The sequence below is a fragment of the Pecten maximus genome, chromosome 14 (genome assembly GCF_902652985.1).
Source record: "Pecten maximus chromosome 14, xPecMax1.1, whole genome shotgun sequence".
Classification (NCBI taxonomy): Eukaryota; Metazoa; Mollusca; class Bivalvia; order Pectinida; family Pectinidae; genus Pecten; species Pecten maximus.
In genome coordinates this window covers 22828514-22844871 of record NC_047028.1, presented here as the reverse complement: position 1 = coordinate 22844871, position 16358 = coordinate 22828514, and the positions used below count along the sequence as shown (strand labels likewise).

The following is a 16358-nucleotide window of genomic DNA, read 5'->3' as shown; positions in this document are numbered from 1 at the left end:
CGACTAGACTTCGGAGCAACTTCTCGGAAAGTAACAGAAACCATCCATATCTGAATACTTTTAAAAAACATATACATACAGAAAACGAACCCCCCCCCCTCTTTTTTATGTTTTTAATTGTGGAACTCGTTATCTGAATATTCTTCTCACTAAATTAAGACATAATTGCAGTTCATTAAATAATGATCTTAAATTTAACTGATTCAACATCCAACTACATGGATAGCCTGTGGTTATCCATGTGAAAACTCGTATCAGTTTTTATAAGAATGTCCCATGTAAAATAATATCAGGAACGATATGTTTATAAAGTAGAATTATTATCAACCATTACTACTGGATACTCTTCTGTATGGGCATTTCTATCTGAAACCGGAACGTAACAAAATTATTTTTGAAAGTGTCCAAGAATTCATTCATGCTAGTAACAGATTTTAAATATATCCCTGCAGAATAGGTGATACTATAAGACTATTTTAAACACTTTATATCATACAAATACTCTTAGTATTCCATCTCCTATATTCCTGTTTTTCTATCAATTCCCTATACCCCATTACATCACTACCCTTTCTGGAACGTTATGATTTGATATTTATGTATAAAATGTCCAGTAATATTTTGATTTGTTCTGTAAATATTTTTTTATCCAGCACAATGAAACATTACCTAGCAGGAGCTTGATTATCAAAAGGAGAACGATTAAGGAATGAGCATAAAAGGACAATGATAAGGTGAAGGAGCGTGCATATGTAGTTGGTTTGCTCCAGGCAGATATTATGTTATTGTGTGTAAATCAAATATTTTTGTGAGACAAATTAATTATTGTATAATTATCTGTCTTCCCTTCACTTTCCTGATTTAGTCTTCGTTTTCTAATTTGTCAATCGTAAAATTAATGTAAATGTCCATTGTTTGTGTCACATTGTTGTGATCATATTTGGAGGAGAGGGCATTAATAAGTTGTATAACTTGTGCCCAATCCTCATGCTTATATTTGAAGCAATACAAATGTGTTTGAACTAATCTAAATCAAATTAAGACAAACTGTTTTCTTATTTCAAGTGATAGATTCCAACTCTTTGTATTCAAGGTTTTTATATGATTTTTTCATTAAACACAATTGATTAAATTGATTCCAGATTTAAATATTCAATACATGTATAAGACATGCTATTTGTTTGTCTATTTTATGGTCAATTACCTATACGTTCAGACGTACACCTAGTGTTATGAATACACTGAAATATTGATTCTACATGTACAAACATTGTTCGGAAATGTTAAATAGTGTAGCTTTCATTGAAATAGACTTCATGGTCCACCAACATCAGACGATGGGTTATTCGAATCCTCCTGCAACCGCTGGTTCCGTCGGTAAATGACCATTGTTATCGCTATGTCTTGAGAAGCACTGGGAAGACATTTATCAAACTGGGTAGATAGGCCCCCCTTGGTCTCCAGAACTTTGTGCTGTTCAAATTTGAAATTGATTGGGAAAACCAAATGCCTACAGGCAGCCATCTTGGATTTTTACAGCTGAAGTTTGTTATCACTATTTCTGGATTCGAATTTTACGACCTCTATCATACTTTTTGACATTTAAAACTTATTTGAGTTATCTCCCTTTATCTGTACAACTGAAAAGAGAGGACTGATAAGAAGAAGAAGTCGAATTCTCTGGCTAGATGTGATCGTTTGTAATTTTCGTGTGTCTTGATAAAGGGGCAAATTGCCTCGAAAATTCGGCAATTTGCTTGTCTGTACGGTTGTTATTACTATTTGACAAATTACATATGTAATATATATATATATAAATATCAGATTTGGACTAACCATGATGGAAGGGTTCACCAATACCGCCGGAAAGCTCGGAGTACACAATTTTATTAGACCAGTGTGAAATTGAAAGCTTAACTAAACACCATGTTTCCATTCTTATCTATCAAACTTATATATTTGTAAACTTGTATATTCCCGTGACTTTGTCAAATGTCTTTTGAAATGTCTTGTAAAAAACTATGACTATGATCCCTCGTCGTATAAGGATAAACACTTTAGCATAATTCACAAGAATGTAAATATAATATCGTTGCCTTTCCTGGGCTCATATTATAAGGAAGAGGAGCGTTTTATAGGAGAGAGTCGGGTGTGTAGCGATTCTTTTCGCGCAGCCAAGAGAAAAGAAAAGGAGCTAAAGCAGGTCGAGATGAACGTGTGCTCATGCATGGTCGATACTTGCTGACAATCTCCAAGTATTGCGCGTATACAATCTTTTTAACAAACTTATAACAGAAATGAATTTAGATGCTGTTCTTTCAAAATAATATAAGGAAAATGGGTAAAAAAGTCACATATTTATTTTGAAAAAGACACAATTTAACATGTAAATATAAAGATTAAAGCTTATTAGATTGTATTAATCAATGTTATCTTCCTGACAAATATTCATGTCGCCTTAACGGGAGTTACTCTTTTTATATGACAACTAAATTACGTTGAATTGCCAAGCAATATAGTCTAGTAAGCGTTTAAATGTCTAAATGTTTACATATCAAGGCATGAAATCAATAATTAAGCTTTCTAAGATGAACGCTTTTTCATTATGTTGTGAAAAGTTACGAACCAAACAAAGACGCAGAGTGGGATACACTTTCTTCCGGACGTAATCAATTATATATCTAAATTTTTAAATTTAAATTCAATGTCAGAATTCTTGTTTTCAGACGATCACAGCAACTCATTGACGGCGATGTAGCTACTTGAAGTGCTGAACAGTCTTTTCAAACCAGGTTATTTTAATTCAGAATTTCTGGAATATCCAACTACCAACATCATTTAATAAGCGTTAAGCATTACCAACAAAATATACCTTGAATATCTGCAGACCAATCACAACATTGCATATTTATCACGTGGTACTATAGTTGTGTTATTTGATCAGTTAGGTAAATTCTGCTGTGATACCAAAACCAATTTTCATATCCGCTGGCTAGGGTTTCTCGTCACCCAGAAGGTTGCTGTAACGCGACCGCGATTCAAACTGATATATCAAACTTCAAAGATAAGTTGATTCATTTTTGTGTAAGTTTTTTTCTAAGGGCATAACTAGCATATATTGTAATAGTAAAATGTTGAGAAATCTATCATTGTTAAAGGATGTGTAACTAGTATTGTTTGTTTTTGTTGTACAGCCTTTTGGGAAAATTAGAACCATTTAGGTCAAATGCATTGCCAGAAAAGCATAATGTTTCACAACTGTTTCAGTGTTGCTAATGAATTTCAGTATACTAGTTTGCAACAGCACAAAACGTATGTCAAACACACTTAAACATTTGTGAAACATGAACGAAAAGTAAGGCATGGTTTCTTGGTCATAGACACATGTATAATCGAAATAATAGTTTTTAATTTTTGAGGGTAGTTAAAGATACTTCTATCTTATGTGTCATCCCTCAAAGACTATATTTTACTTTATTGATCAACAGAAGTTATGGTGTCTTTCCATTACCTTCGTGAATTTATACTCTATTGCCAAACTAACAGTAATGATGACGATATTCTTTGTTGTTGTTGAACCCGATTCCGACTAAAACTGGGCCGCGGTTGCCCAGTGGTTAAGGTGTCCCGACACGTTATCACTAGCCCTCCACCTCTGGGTTGCGAGTTCGAAACCTACGTGGGGCAGTTGCCAGGTACTGACTGTAGGCCAGTGGTTTTTCTCTGGGAATTCCGGCTTTCCTCCACCTCCAAAACATAGCACGTCCTTAAATGACTCTGGCTGTTAATAAGAAGTTAAATAAAAAGAAACCAACCCGACTAATACAAGAAACTTTTCTTTTATTAAGACTTCGTATTATATCAAAGAAGGGATGAGTATATTAGAAAAGGATATCTATATAAGTATACCAAGATACTACCGAAACATATATATGTACTTGTATTTAAAAAAAAAAAACCCAAAACAATAGGATTTATATTGATCTATAAAGAAGCTTCACTTCTCAAATACCACATGTTTGTGAATTTCGTTAAAAAATGCATCATATGAAATCCTTATTTTATGGAATATCCCTTTCAGGAATTATTACTTTATCCAATTTTGCATAAATGTATAATACCCAAGTACTCATATCTTTCACTCTTATGTTGTTAATTACTCCTTTCCCATGTTTTTGTAATTTATTGATTAAAGGATAAAGTATTCAAAACCTTATTTACGTATATAACATCATAACATCAGACCCCCAGAAATGACTTAATGATGTTTTCGGGCTAGGATAAATGATGTATATCGTGTGCCTCTCCCACGCCTGCTTAATATTGCTAACTTACTATTAATTGGTAGTGGTATGCCGGTATGCTGGACAATTAATATTTATATATACATTTGTTCATCAATTCAAACTCTAGGACTTACCACCAATATAACTAGACGTTCACTCACAAACTCCTTCATCTAGCTTCATTCTACGTTAAGATGTTTACCATCTGGGAAAAACTACGTGGTCGCGCTACTTGCACCACTGTCAGATAAGGGCCGTTGGGCTTTTGTGGATTATAGCATTGTCAAAAAGAAAACATAACACAAAGATACAGTATGGTCAGGTTTTATCATCCATGATGTTGCGATATAATAGGAGGGTAGATGACTTCAACCGCATAATCAGCATAATAATGAAGGAATCTGGGTACAAAAATATCCTCAAAAATAGCTAATATCAGATAAAACAAATCGGTACATTAATCACTCAAATATCATAATCACACCCCAAAATATATATCTTTTCTTCAAATATGTGCTGTAGGAGTTTTCAAAAAATTCAAACGAATCGTGCTTTTAAATAGCAGTTAAACAATGCTTTATTTACATTAAATATATAATTTTACAACTTTCAGTGAAATCATTGGAACTTTAGTCTTCAAAATGAAACGTCAACTATACCAACCATAAGAAAAATATATAATTTTCTGGGACCGTGTTTCGTATCTTCATTGTCTTGCTGGTCGCTTTGTCCTCTGGAACTGTTGGTAAAAATTTGTCGTTTGTGGCTTTTTTTAAGCTGATGAAAGTGTGCTCATTTTACCTGTTTCTCGCGTTCCTTGCCATATCCGAAACAGGTGCAATAGCCGCTTATGGCATGTTCATTCGACGGGAAATTTCTGGTCTGTACCAGACATATAATATCACTGAACAACAAACACGCGCACTGCATATATAGCCGTCACAACCTTATTTTCACAACGATCCTCCTGGATCACTGTAGCCGTCACTATCGATCGTTATATAGCGCGCGTTGATACAAATAAGTGTAATGTTTCTGGCCAATGTTGCCTTTATTATTCCAATTGTATTTCTGGAATTGAATATTGACTTTTGTATTGTAGCGGAATTCACAATTGAAAGTTGCTTTAAATACATTCTCTCCTTAAATAGCATTAGTTCCGTTACTGTCCCCTGTACTTAATCGGTAGTTTTATTACGCTGATAATGCGGGGTCTCTTCAACGTAAATCAAAGAAGAAGTAGCTTGAAATTAGACAGGGCGAATAAAGTGCGTCCTCTGAAACTATCGGAAATAGATTATACATTTAAGGAGATAGCTAAGATGTTATTTGCTGTTATTTTGTTTTTTAGTATGTTGCCGTCCTTCCACACTTCTTCACTCTTATTGAGTAATGTATGAGCTAACTTCTAATGAAATAAGAGATGAGTTATCATTAGCTATAGCTATAATGGTCACACTGTTAAATCAGTGTTATAATTCTATTTTGTATGGCTGATTGGGACATCAGGTTCGGAACACATTTTGCGTCATTTGTGCCAAAATGCGTTGATATAAAATGAGAGATACATATGATAGGCATGTATTAATCAATGTATGTTCATTGGCAGAAGCGACATGTTTCAACAAGGAATAGAAAAGTTAATAAATGATGATTAAATAAATAATAATACATTACACAATTGAATAATCAAGGACTAGGTGAGTGATTGACCACTACAAGAGCAAAAACGGTTAGGGATCCCAGAAGTGCACATTTCAGCATATTCATCGATATTGAAAGTCTGTTTTAAATATGTAGTTGTGCTTTGGATATTTTGTAGATATATCAAAATAACTGCAAATACCAAAAAGAATATGACGTCATAAAGGACGTTTCCAATGACTGAACTCCACATGATCCTTTCTATAAGGCTTAACAAATTAATTGCATTATGCAATATCAATAAATAAGCGAAAATGTGGAAAGCTGTACATCATTTAGGGATTGACTGTCTATTATGTCACTTGTTTGGACAAATGTATTTTAGTGAACCTCGTACAAATGAAGTGAAGCACGAAGAAGAATAAGGGTTAACCTGATATGACATACAAATGTTCTGTAGGTTTGTCGCGTGTTTGTGAACATTTTAGTTATCGTAAATATGTAAACTCTAGAGAAACAGGTGCCTGTCGTGCAGCCTGTCGGATTTCAGTTTGTTGTTATTCGCAGAGGTCATAATAGTTCAAAAACTAAAATTGTGATGTCTAACAGCATTAGGTTAGCGTGACGATTGTTTTTGATCTGATAAGGCTTAATCATATAACACAAACATAAGTTTTATTAAAATAACTATTAAATCAAAACATACGATAAATCTCTAACAAGAATTACGACAAAGCAAAGTACATCACAAAGGTAATATTGCCTATTACAAGCGTTGAAGATAAGACTACCAAGCAAATTCTGTCTATAAGTTTGCCGAAGTCTTTTTTCAGCATGTTCCTAACAGCTTGGTCTTTTTTAGAGTGACCGTTGGTCATGGATACTACGGGAGGCATGACATCATTTCTACTTACAACATCTGTCATTGTGCCATTGGATGCAATCGGGAAATCTTTGTTTATATCATACTGCGATTTCACAGTAGCAGAACAAGCACAGGATAAAAATCGCACAAATTTTGAGACACAACCAGGCATCATTTCTTCGTCCTCTTGTACTAAATGAAATCTCAGTCCAACTACAGTCGTGAAGAGAATAAAGGCACTATATCCTACATTACATACGAGATACTGAGTGAAGATTGACACCGGGTTGGTTACAGGCATCTTCTCCGATATAAGTGTCATGTAGACCGAAAACGAGAGAAACATGGTGACAGAGAACGACACTCTCTCTCCGGACTGTGGAGGGAGAATGTATACAGCTAGGTTGAGGAAACATAGCAGGACAATCGGTGTCAGCAGATTAATGATGATGAATTCAGGTTTTCTTTTGAAAGAAATTCCAAAGGCAGGCCGGCTGTACATCACAGTGTCATCATTGTAGGCATATATGTCTGTAGCCTCCCATTGCGAGTCTTGCTGTAAGGATTCCACTTTGGTATAAACTGAGGGAATCAGCTTCATTTCTCCTATGAAGAATTCAGGTGAGTATATTTTGAGAGTACAGTTATGATGATCAAATGGATATAATCGCATGTTAGGTTCACAACTCGTTCTTGTTTGTACAGCAACAGTAAGGAAATGATAACCATCCGCATTACAGCGAATAGTTCCTTCCTTATATTCGCTCTTAATATCATCTTCTCCAGTGGGGTTATCTAAAGCCAGAACCGGATTCCATACTTTTTCACTGTTCAGAATTATATAAGATGCATGGTACACTGACGTATTCCATTGCATCATTTCATTCTTCCATACATTTATGAATCTAGAACTAGTCACTAGTTCTCCTGCCACTTCGTTGAAGCCGTTGATGGAGCGTAGCTCCCAGTTTACCTGGATCACAATCGCCTCCGCTTGCTTTTGTATGGGTCGGAAATCTTTGCTGTAATTTTTGAGTAACAAATCTTGTAGTTCGATAACAGATTCATAGGAAATATTTGACGAGAATATTTTTTCCTCACATTGGGCATAACATATAAAACATGCATAAAGAACTAGACTGTTACACAGATACATGGTGTTATCTCCCAAAGTCTCGTAGTGTTAGCGACACCAATGATGCAGGTACCCGAAGTCTACACACAATCAGCCAATGACATTTGAACAAGACAAATAACGCAGAATGATCGTCATGTGTTTTCAACCTCAACGCTGTTTTAAATACATTAACATTGATTCCTTTAGAATTGATCAAATCCAGTATTTGGTAGATTTCGTTATAGACATAAAAAGTGGTTTGTATTACTAAACAAATACATACATTTTCTGAAAGACCTGCCACTGAATAGATCAATCAAGATAAAAGTATGTGTACGATTATTGTGTAAACATGACATAGGGATTCAGGCTATCACGTTGTTAATTGATAAAAGGAAGACTACTAACAATGGGAGTATTCATGACCACCTCTTTATCAATTTGTCAGAGAGGCATGATGGATGTTCTTCCAGAAGGTTAATGCTATTATATACGAAATATTTCTAAGCAGCACAGTGTAAATAAACGTGTTAAAGTATCAAATCAATACCCAGTTTTAGTATATGTATGTATGGTTATCGATTTACGATGAAAATGACTGTTTCCCAGGGAAACATCAATGTAAAACAAAAGGCGAGACAATACAGAAATAGCATATTCTTCAAATAAGAATGGAAAAGAGATAAAACAGGAAAGAGACATCAGTGGAAAATTAGGGTTTTGTAAAGGAACTGATGGGGCATTAATAATACGAACTGAAGGTACGCGAACCATGAGCACTAACAGACGTAAACACCATGAACGGAGAAATAATAATGAAACATTAACTGTGGCATTATCATCAACATGATTAACCGAGAGGACATCAATAACAGGAACTGAGGGGGCATCAATAACAGGAACTAAGGGGACATCAATAACAGGAACTGAGGGGACATCAATAACAGGAACTGAGGGGACATCAATAACAGGAACTCAGAGGGACATCAATAACAGGAACTGACGGGACATCAATAACAGGAACTGAGAGGACATCAATAACAGGAACTGAGGGGACATCAATAACAGGAACTGAGGGGACATCAATAACAGGAACTGAGGGGACATCAATAACAGGAACTGAGGGGACATCAATAACAGGAACTGAGGGGACATCAATAACAGGAACAGAGGGGACATCAATAACATGAACTGAGGGGACATCAATAATATGAACTGAGGGGACATCACTAACAGGAACTGAGGGGACATCAATAACAGGAACAGAGAGGACATCAATAACAGAAACTGAGGGGACATCAATAACAGAAACTGAGGGGACATCAATAACAGGAACTGAGGGGACATCAATACCAGGAACAGAGGGGACATCAATAACAGGAACTGAGGGGACATCAAAAACAGGAACTAAGAGGACATAAATAACAGGAACACAGAGGACATCAATAACAGGAACTGATGGGACATCAATAACAGGAACTGAGGGGACATCAATAACAGGAACTGAGAGGACATCAATAACAGGAACTGAGGGGACATCAATAACAGGAACTGAGAGGACATCAATAACAGGAACTGAGGGGACATCAATAACAGGAACTGAGGGGACATCAATAACAGGAACTGAGGGGACATCAATAACAGGAACTGAGGGGACATCAATAACAGGAACTGAGGGGACATCAATAACAGGAACAGAGGGGACATCAATAACATGAACTGAGGGGACATCAATAATATGAACTGAGGGGACATCACTAACAGGAACTGAGGGGACATCAATAACAGGAACAGAGAGGACATCAATAACAGAAACTGAGGGGACATCAATAACAGAAACTGAGGGGACATCAATAACAGGAACTGAGGGGACATCAATACCAGGAACAGAGGGGACATCAATAACAGGAACTGAGGGGACATCAAAAACAGGAACTAAGAGGACATAAATAACAGGAACACAGAGGACATCAATAACAGGAACTGATGGGACATCAATAACAGGAACTGAGGGGACATCAATAACAGGAACTGAGAGGACATCAATAACAGGAACTGAGGGGACATCAATAACAGGAACTGAGGGGACATCAATAACAGGAACTGAGGGGACATCAATAACAGGAACTCAGAGGACATAAATAACAGGAACACAGAGGACATCAATAACAGAAACAGAGGGGACATCAATAACAGGAACTGAGGGGACATCAATAACAGGAACTGAGGGGACATCAATAACAGGAACTGAGAGGACATCAATAACAGGAACTGAGGGGACATCAATAACAGGAACTGAGGGGACATCAATAACAGGAACTGAGAGGACATCAATAACAGGAACTGAGGGGACATCAATAACAGGAACTGAGGGGACATCAATAACAGGAACTGAGGGGACATCAATAACAGGAACAGAGAGGACATCAATAACAGGAACTGAGGGGACATCAATAACAGGAACTGAGAGGACATCAATAACAGGAACTGAGGGGACATCAATAACAGGAACTGAGGGGACATCAATAACAGGAACTGAGGGGACATCAATAACAGGAACTGAGGGGACATCAATAACAGAAACTGAGGGGACATCAATAACAGGAACTGAGGGGACATCAATAACAGGAACTGAGGGGACATCAATAACAGGAACTAAAGGGACATCAATAACAGGAACTGAGGGGACATCAATAACAGGAACTGAGGGGACATCAATAATATGAACTGAGGGGACATCAATAACAGGAACAGAGGGGACATCAATAACAGGAATAGAGAGGACATCAATAACAGAAACTGAGGGGACATCAATAACAGAAACTGAGGGGACATCAATAACAGGAACTGAGGGGACATCAATACCAGGAACAGAGGGGACATCAATAACAGGAACTGAGGGGACATCAAAAACAGGAACTAAGAGGACATAAATAACAGGAACTGAGGGGACATCAATAACAGGAACTGATGGGACATCAATAACAGGAACTCAGAGGACATAAATAACAGGAACACAGAGGACATCAATAACAGAAACTGATGGGACATCAATAACAGGAACTGAGGGGACATCAATAACAGGAACTGAGAGGACATCAATAACAGGAACTGAGGGGACATCAATAACAGGAACTGAGGGGACATCAATAACAGGAACTGAGGGGACATCAATAACAGGAACTGAGGGGACATCAATAACAGAAACAGAGGGGACATCAATAACATGAACTGAGGGGACATCAATAATATGAACTGAGGGGACATCAATAACAGGAACTGAGGGGACATCAATAACAGGAACAGAGAGGACATCAATAACAGAAACTGAGGGGACATCAATAACAGAAACTGAGGGGACATCAATAACAGGAACTGAGGGGACATCAATACCAGGAACAGAGGGGACATCAATAACAGGAACTGAGGGGACATCAAAAACAGGAACTAAGAGGACATAAATAACAGGAACACAGAGGACATCAATAACAGGAACTGATGGGACATCAATAACAGGAACTCAGAGGACATAAATAACAGGAACACAGAGGACATCAATAACAGGAACTGATGGGACATCAATAACAGGAACTGAGGGGACATCAATAACAGGAACTGAGAGGACATCAATAACAGGAACTGAGGGGACATCAATAACAGGAACTGAGGGGACATCAATAACAGGAACTGAGGGGACATCAATAACAGGAACTCAGAGGACATAAATAACAGGAACACAGAGGACATCAATAACAGAAACAGAGGGGACATCAATAACAGGAACTGAGGGGACATCAATAACAGGAACTGAGGGGACATCAATAACAGGAACTCAGAGGACATCAATAACAGGAACTGACGGGACATCAATAACAGGAACTGAGGGGACATCAATAACAGGAACTGAGAGGACATCAATAACAGGAACTGAGGGGACATCAATAACAGGAACTGAGGGGACATCAATAACAGGAACTGAGGGGACATCAATAACAGGAACAGAGAGGACATCAATAACAGGAACTGAGGGGACATCAATAACAGGAACTGAGAGGACATCAATAACAGGAACTGAGGGGACATCAATAACAGGAACTGAGGGGACATCAATAACAGGAACTGAGGGGACATCAATAACAGGAACTGAGGGGACATCAATAACAGAAACTGAGGGGACATCAATAACAGGAACTGAGGGGACATCAATAACAGGAACTGAGGGGACATCAATAACAGGAACTAAAGGGACATCAATAACAGGAACTGAGGGGACATCAATAACAGGAACTGAGGGGACATCAATAACAGGAACTGAGGGGACATCAATAATATGAACTGAGGGGACATCAATAACAGGAACAGAGGGGACATCAATAACAGGAACAGAGAGGACATCAATAACAGAAACTGAGGGGACATCAATAACAGAAACTGAGGGGACATCAATAACAGGAACTGAGGGGACATCAATAACAGGAACTGAGGGGACATCAATAACTGAGGGGACATCAATAACAGGAACTGAGAGGACATCAATAACAGGAACTGAGGGGACATCAATTACAGGAACTGAGAGGACATCAATAACAGGAACTGAGGGGACATCAATAACAGGAACTGAGGGGACATCAATAACAGGAACTGAGAAGACATCAATAACAGGAACTGAGGGGACATCAATAACAGAAACAGAGGGGACATCAATAACAGGAACTGAGGGGACATCAATAACAGGAACTGAGGGGACATCAATAACAGGAACTGAGGGGACATCAATAACAGGAACTGAGGGGACATCAATAACAGGAACTGAGGGGACATCAATAACGGGAACTGAGGGGACATCAATAACAGGAACAGAGGGGACATCAATAACATGAACTGAGGGGACATCAATAACAGGAACTGAGGGGACATCAATAACAGGAACTGAGGGGACATAAATAACGGGAACTGAGGGGACATCAATAACAGGAACAGAGGGGACATCAATAACAGGAACTGAGGGGACATCAATAACAGGAACTGAGGGGACATCAATAACAGGAACTGAGGGGACATCAATAATATGAACTAAAGGGACATCAATAACAGGAACTGAGGGGACATCAATAACAGGAACTAAAGGGACATCAATAACAGGAACTGAGGGGACATCAATAACAGGAACTGAGGGGACATCAATAATATGAACCGAGGGGACATCAATAACAGGAACTGAGGGGACATCAATAACAGGAACTGAGGGGACATCAATAACAGGAACTGAGGGGACATCAATAACAGGAACTAAGGGGACATTAATAACAGGAACTGAGGGGACATCAATAACAGGAACTGAGGGGACATCAATAACAGGAACTGAGGGGACATCAATAACAGGAACTGAGGGGACATCAATAACAGAAACTGAGGGGACATCAATAACAGGAACTGAGGGGACATCAATAACAGGAACTGAGGGGACATCAATAACAGGAACTAAGGGGACATCAATAACAGGAATCGAGGGGACACCAATAACAAGGAATGGAGGTACATGAACGAGGTGCAGTTAGGAGACATCAACAATATACAATTAGTGACTGTTTAGATTATTACAAGGCATCATTAACTTACGAATGTGATGTGTCCCTGAGAAATTTCGCTTTTTAAAAGGAAGAAATGTCTTGTTTTTACCTAAAAAAACTGTTTTGTAATATGTTATATTGTAAGATATCAGAAATACCCCCTTAATATATATATTTTTAAAAGATTTTTTAATATAAATTCTGAACCAAAAATAAGAAGTTATATATTCAGATTATCAATAATTTGTTATGTTTGAAAAGGTTTTACTTTTTTGTAGCGCGCGATAATCAACTTCAAACTTCATCTGGGGTGTTAATTGATCTCATGTTTGCATTGTATTTTGTCAAGACCTCTAGAAGAAATCAATAACGATTCAAAAAAAGGAAATAGCCTTAAAACCAAATTAACTATGGACACATCAACAACAGCAAGTTATATGACATCATGATAGTAATTGTTGAGTCATCAATAACTATTTTAATACCATCGTCAGGAAAAACTCTGTATACATCAATAAAAGCAGGGTATTCCTGACATTAGCTTGTTTTGAATCGCATTATTTGTTACTGAAGTTAGGCGTGTAAACACGAGTAAGAAGCAAGGAATTGGCCATGCAGGTATCATCTTAGCGGGTTGCATCAGTGTTAAAACAGCCTATAATGAGTACGCTTCTGCACCATAACCGTAAGGATCATTTACCAAATAACAACCAACCAGCAGTTGTCTCTTTCCGATGTTTTCGTTTTCCTGACATCCGTTCTGATATGAACTAGAGCTCTTGGAGGGGACGTCCATCCCATACACACAAATATATTAACACACAAATCTTACAATAATGTATGAGGGTATCCGGGTTTTCAGGACTAGGATATAGTATCAACTGGTTGATAATAAGAGGCTACACAATTTTTTTTATCGTTATGGCAATTTAACGGGACAAAGCGTATTGATTGTCCAATATGACACCCTGTATGTGTAAAACATGGAGTTTTGCTCGATATTGCCGGGGTCACATTGATATACATAATCTAGCATAAGACTATAATGTGCATATGAATAGCACACGTTCCTGGAACGATTCAAATGACTTTTTTCCCATTAGTGGAGTATCAGCATAGAATGATATGTAAATAGATGTATATTTGCTCTTAGTTATATATCAATAAAACACTACAATGTATTGATTTAAGGATTTTCATGTTATTGTTCAATTAACATTTGATACAGGGATAATTTACTAATAGCTAACATAAAGGTCGTGACGCAGGGAAGCATGCGTATCATTACCTACATAAACCTGCGAAATGCTTAGACATCATAAAACGTTTACACAGCCATATGTTTGACTTATAGAGAACTCAATAATTTCACATAAAAAGGACTGTTGAACACATTACAGTGCTACTGAAAAGCATCCGAGAGTGAATAACGAAGGACTGAGATATGTATCTAATCTTATTCATGTTTCTTTATGTGTTTTGTAATAATGTCGAATCCTGGAACGTCACTTATGAAATGGCTGACAAATTTCACAATCGTCTTCTTGAGAATTACACTAAACATCTGCGTCCCTTGAAAGATCAGAATGAACTAGTAAGCATCTATGTCTATTGGGAACTGCATTCCATAAATGATTTCCACGAGGTATCGGGAGATTTAGTCACAATATCAACATTCAGCATCACGTGGATTAATGAAATTTTACGGTGGGATTTCAATGATCACAAAATGCGTTATTCAACATTCAGCTGTGCCAAGGTGTGGAATCCAGTGCTTGTATTGAATAACCCAACCGGAAATAATAAAATACGGGAATTGTTTATGGAAGGTAGTATTCGGGGCAGTAATAGAGGATTGCAGTATTTCTCCCGTGACTGTCTTGACGAGTACGACTTGCCAACCCGATATGACTTTATATCCGTTTGATAGACATAACTGCTCCATCAAACTTTCTTCTGCTGAATATTTTTCCAGTGAGCTTGTGCTAATTCCAATGAGTTCCAATAACATTTCTTCTTTGGACGATATATCCCAATGGGATGTGATTGGATTCTACGCATATAATAACACTTCAGTATATAAAAGTGTCGCTACTTTTGGAGTCATCTTTCAACGAAAACCTGAATATATCATTGTGAATCTATTGACACCGATTGTTCTGCTATGTTTCCTCAACCTAGCTGTATACATTCTTCCTCCACAGTCTGGAGAGAGAGTGTCTTTCTCTGTCACAATGTTTCTCTCGTTTTCCGTCTACATGACACTGATATCAGAAAAGCTCCCTGTGACCAATCCAGTGTCAATCTTTACTTTTTATCTTATTTTTACTCTGGGATATAGTGCTCTTATTCTCTTCACGACTCTAGTTGGACTGAGATTCCATATGGCGGAAGGAGACGAGCTGATTCCACTTTGGCTTGCGAAGATTGCCTGTATCTGTAGCAGTGTAGCATATAAGAAAACAAAGCCTGCGGAAAGATTTGAAAGTAATCCTACGCCTAACAAAACTGACGAGGTTTTAAATGTTGTTAGCGATACCGATACTTTAAAGAAAACGGAGATAGAGAGTGATGTCCCTGTGGTAACGAAAAAGGAATTCGGTGTACTCGTCGACAGATTTTTCTTTGCACTGTTCTTTTTAATGCTTGTGGTTGCAAATGTGATATATATTGTGTATATCACATCATCGTAAAAAACTGAGAGCCGTTTACTTCACAATGTATTATCGTATCACTTGACAAACCAATTTATCCATATCACCTTTAAAATAGCACTTGCTCCCATTGTAGTAATTGTTGTGCAGGGATATTAGATGTATATTTATATTGACAACGTCCCTGTGGACCTGACTATTGTGTGTTTAAGTGATTAAACG

General features: G+C 37.4%; 1 protein-coding gene across 1 annotated transcript; it reads right to left on the bottom strand.

Annotated features, from left to right (window-relative positions):
• Positions 1-6655: 6655 nt before the first annotated feature.
• Positions 6656-7951, bottom strand: LOC117341809 (neuronal acetylcholine receptor subunit alpha-6-like). The gene has a single exon (XM_033903672.1). It carries the CDS (start codon positions 7949-7951, stop codon positions 6656-6658), a length of 1296 nt encoding a protein of 431 aa, XP_033759563.1.
• Positions 7952-16358: the final 8407 nt, after the last annotated feature.

Coding starts and splice junctions, on each gene's coding strand:
- LOC117341809 (XM_033903672.1), bottom strand. CDS start 7,951: ATGTATCTGTGTAACAGTCTAGTTCTTTATGCATGTTTTATATGTTAT.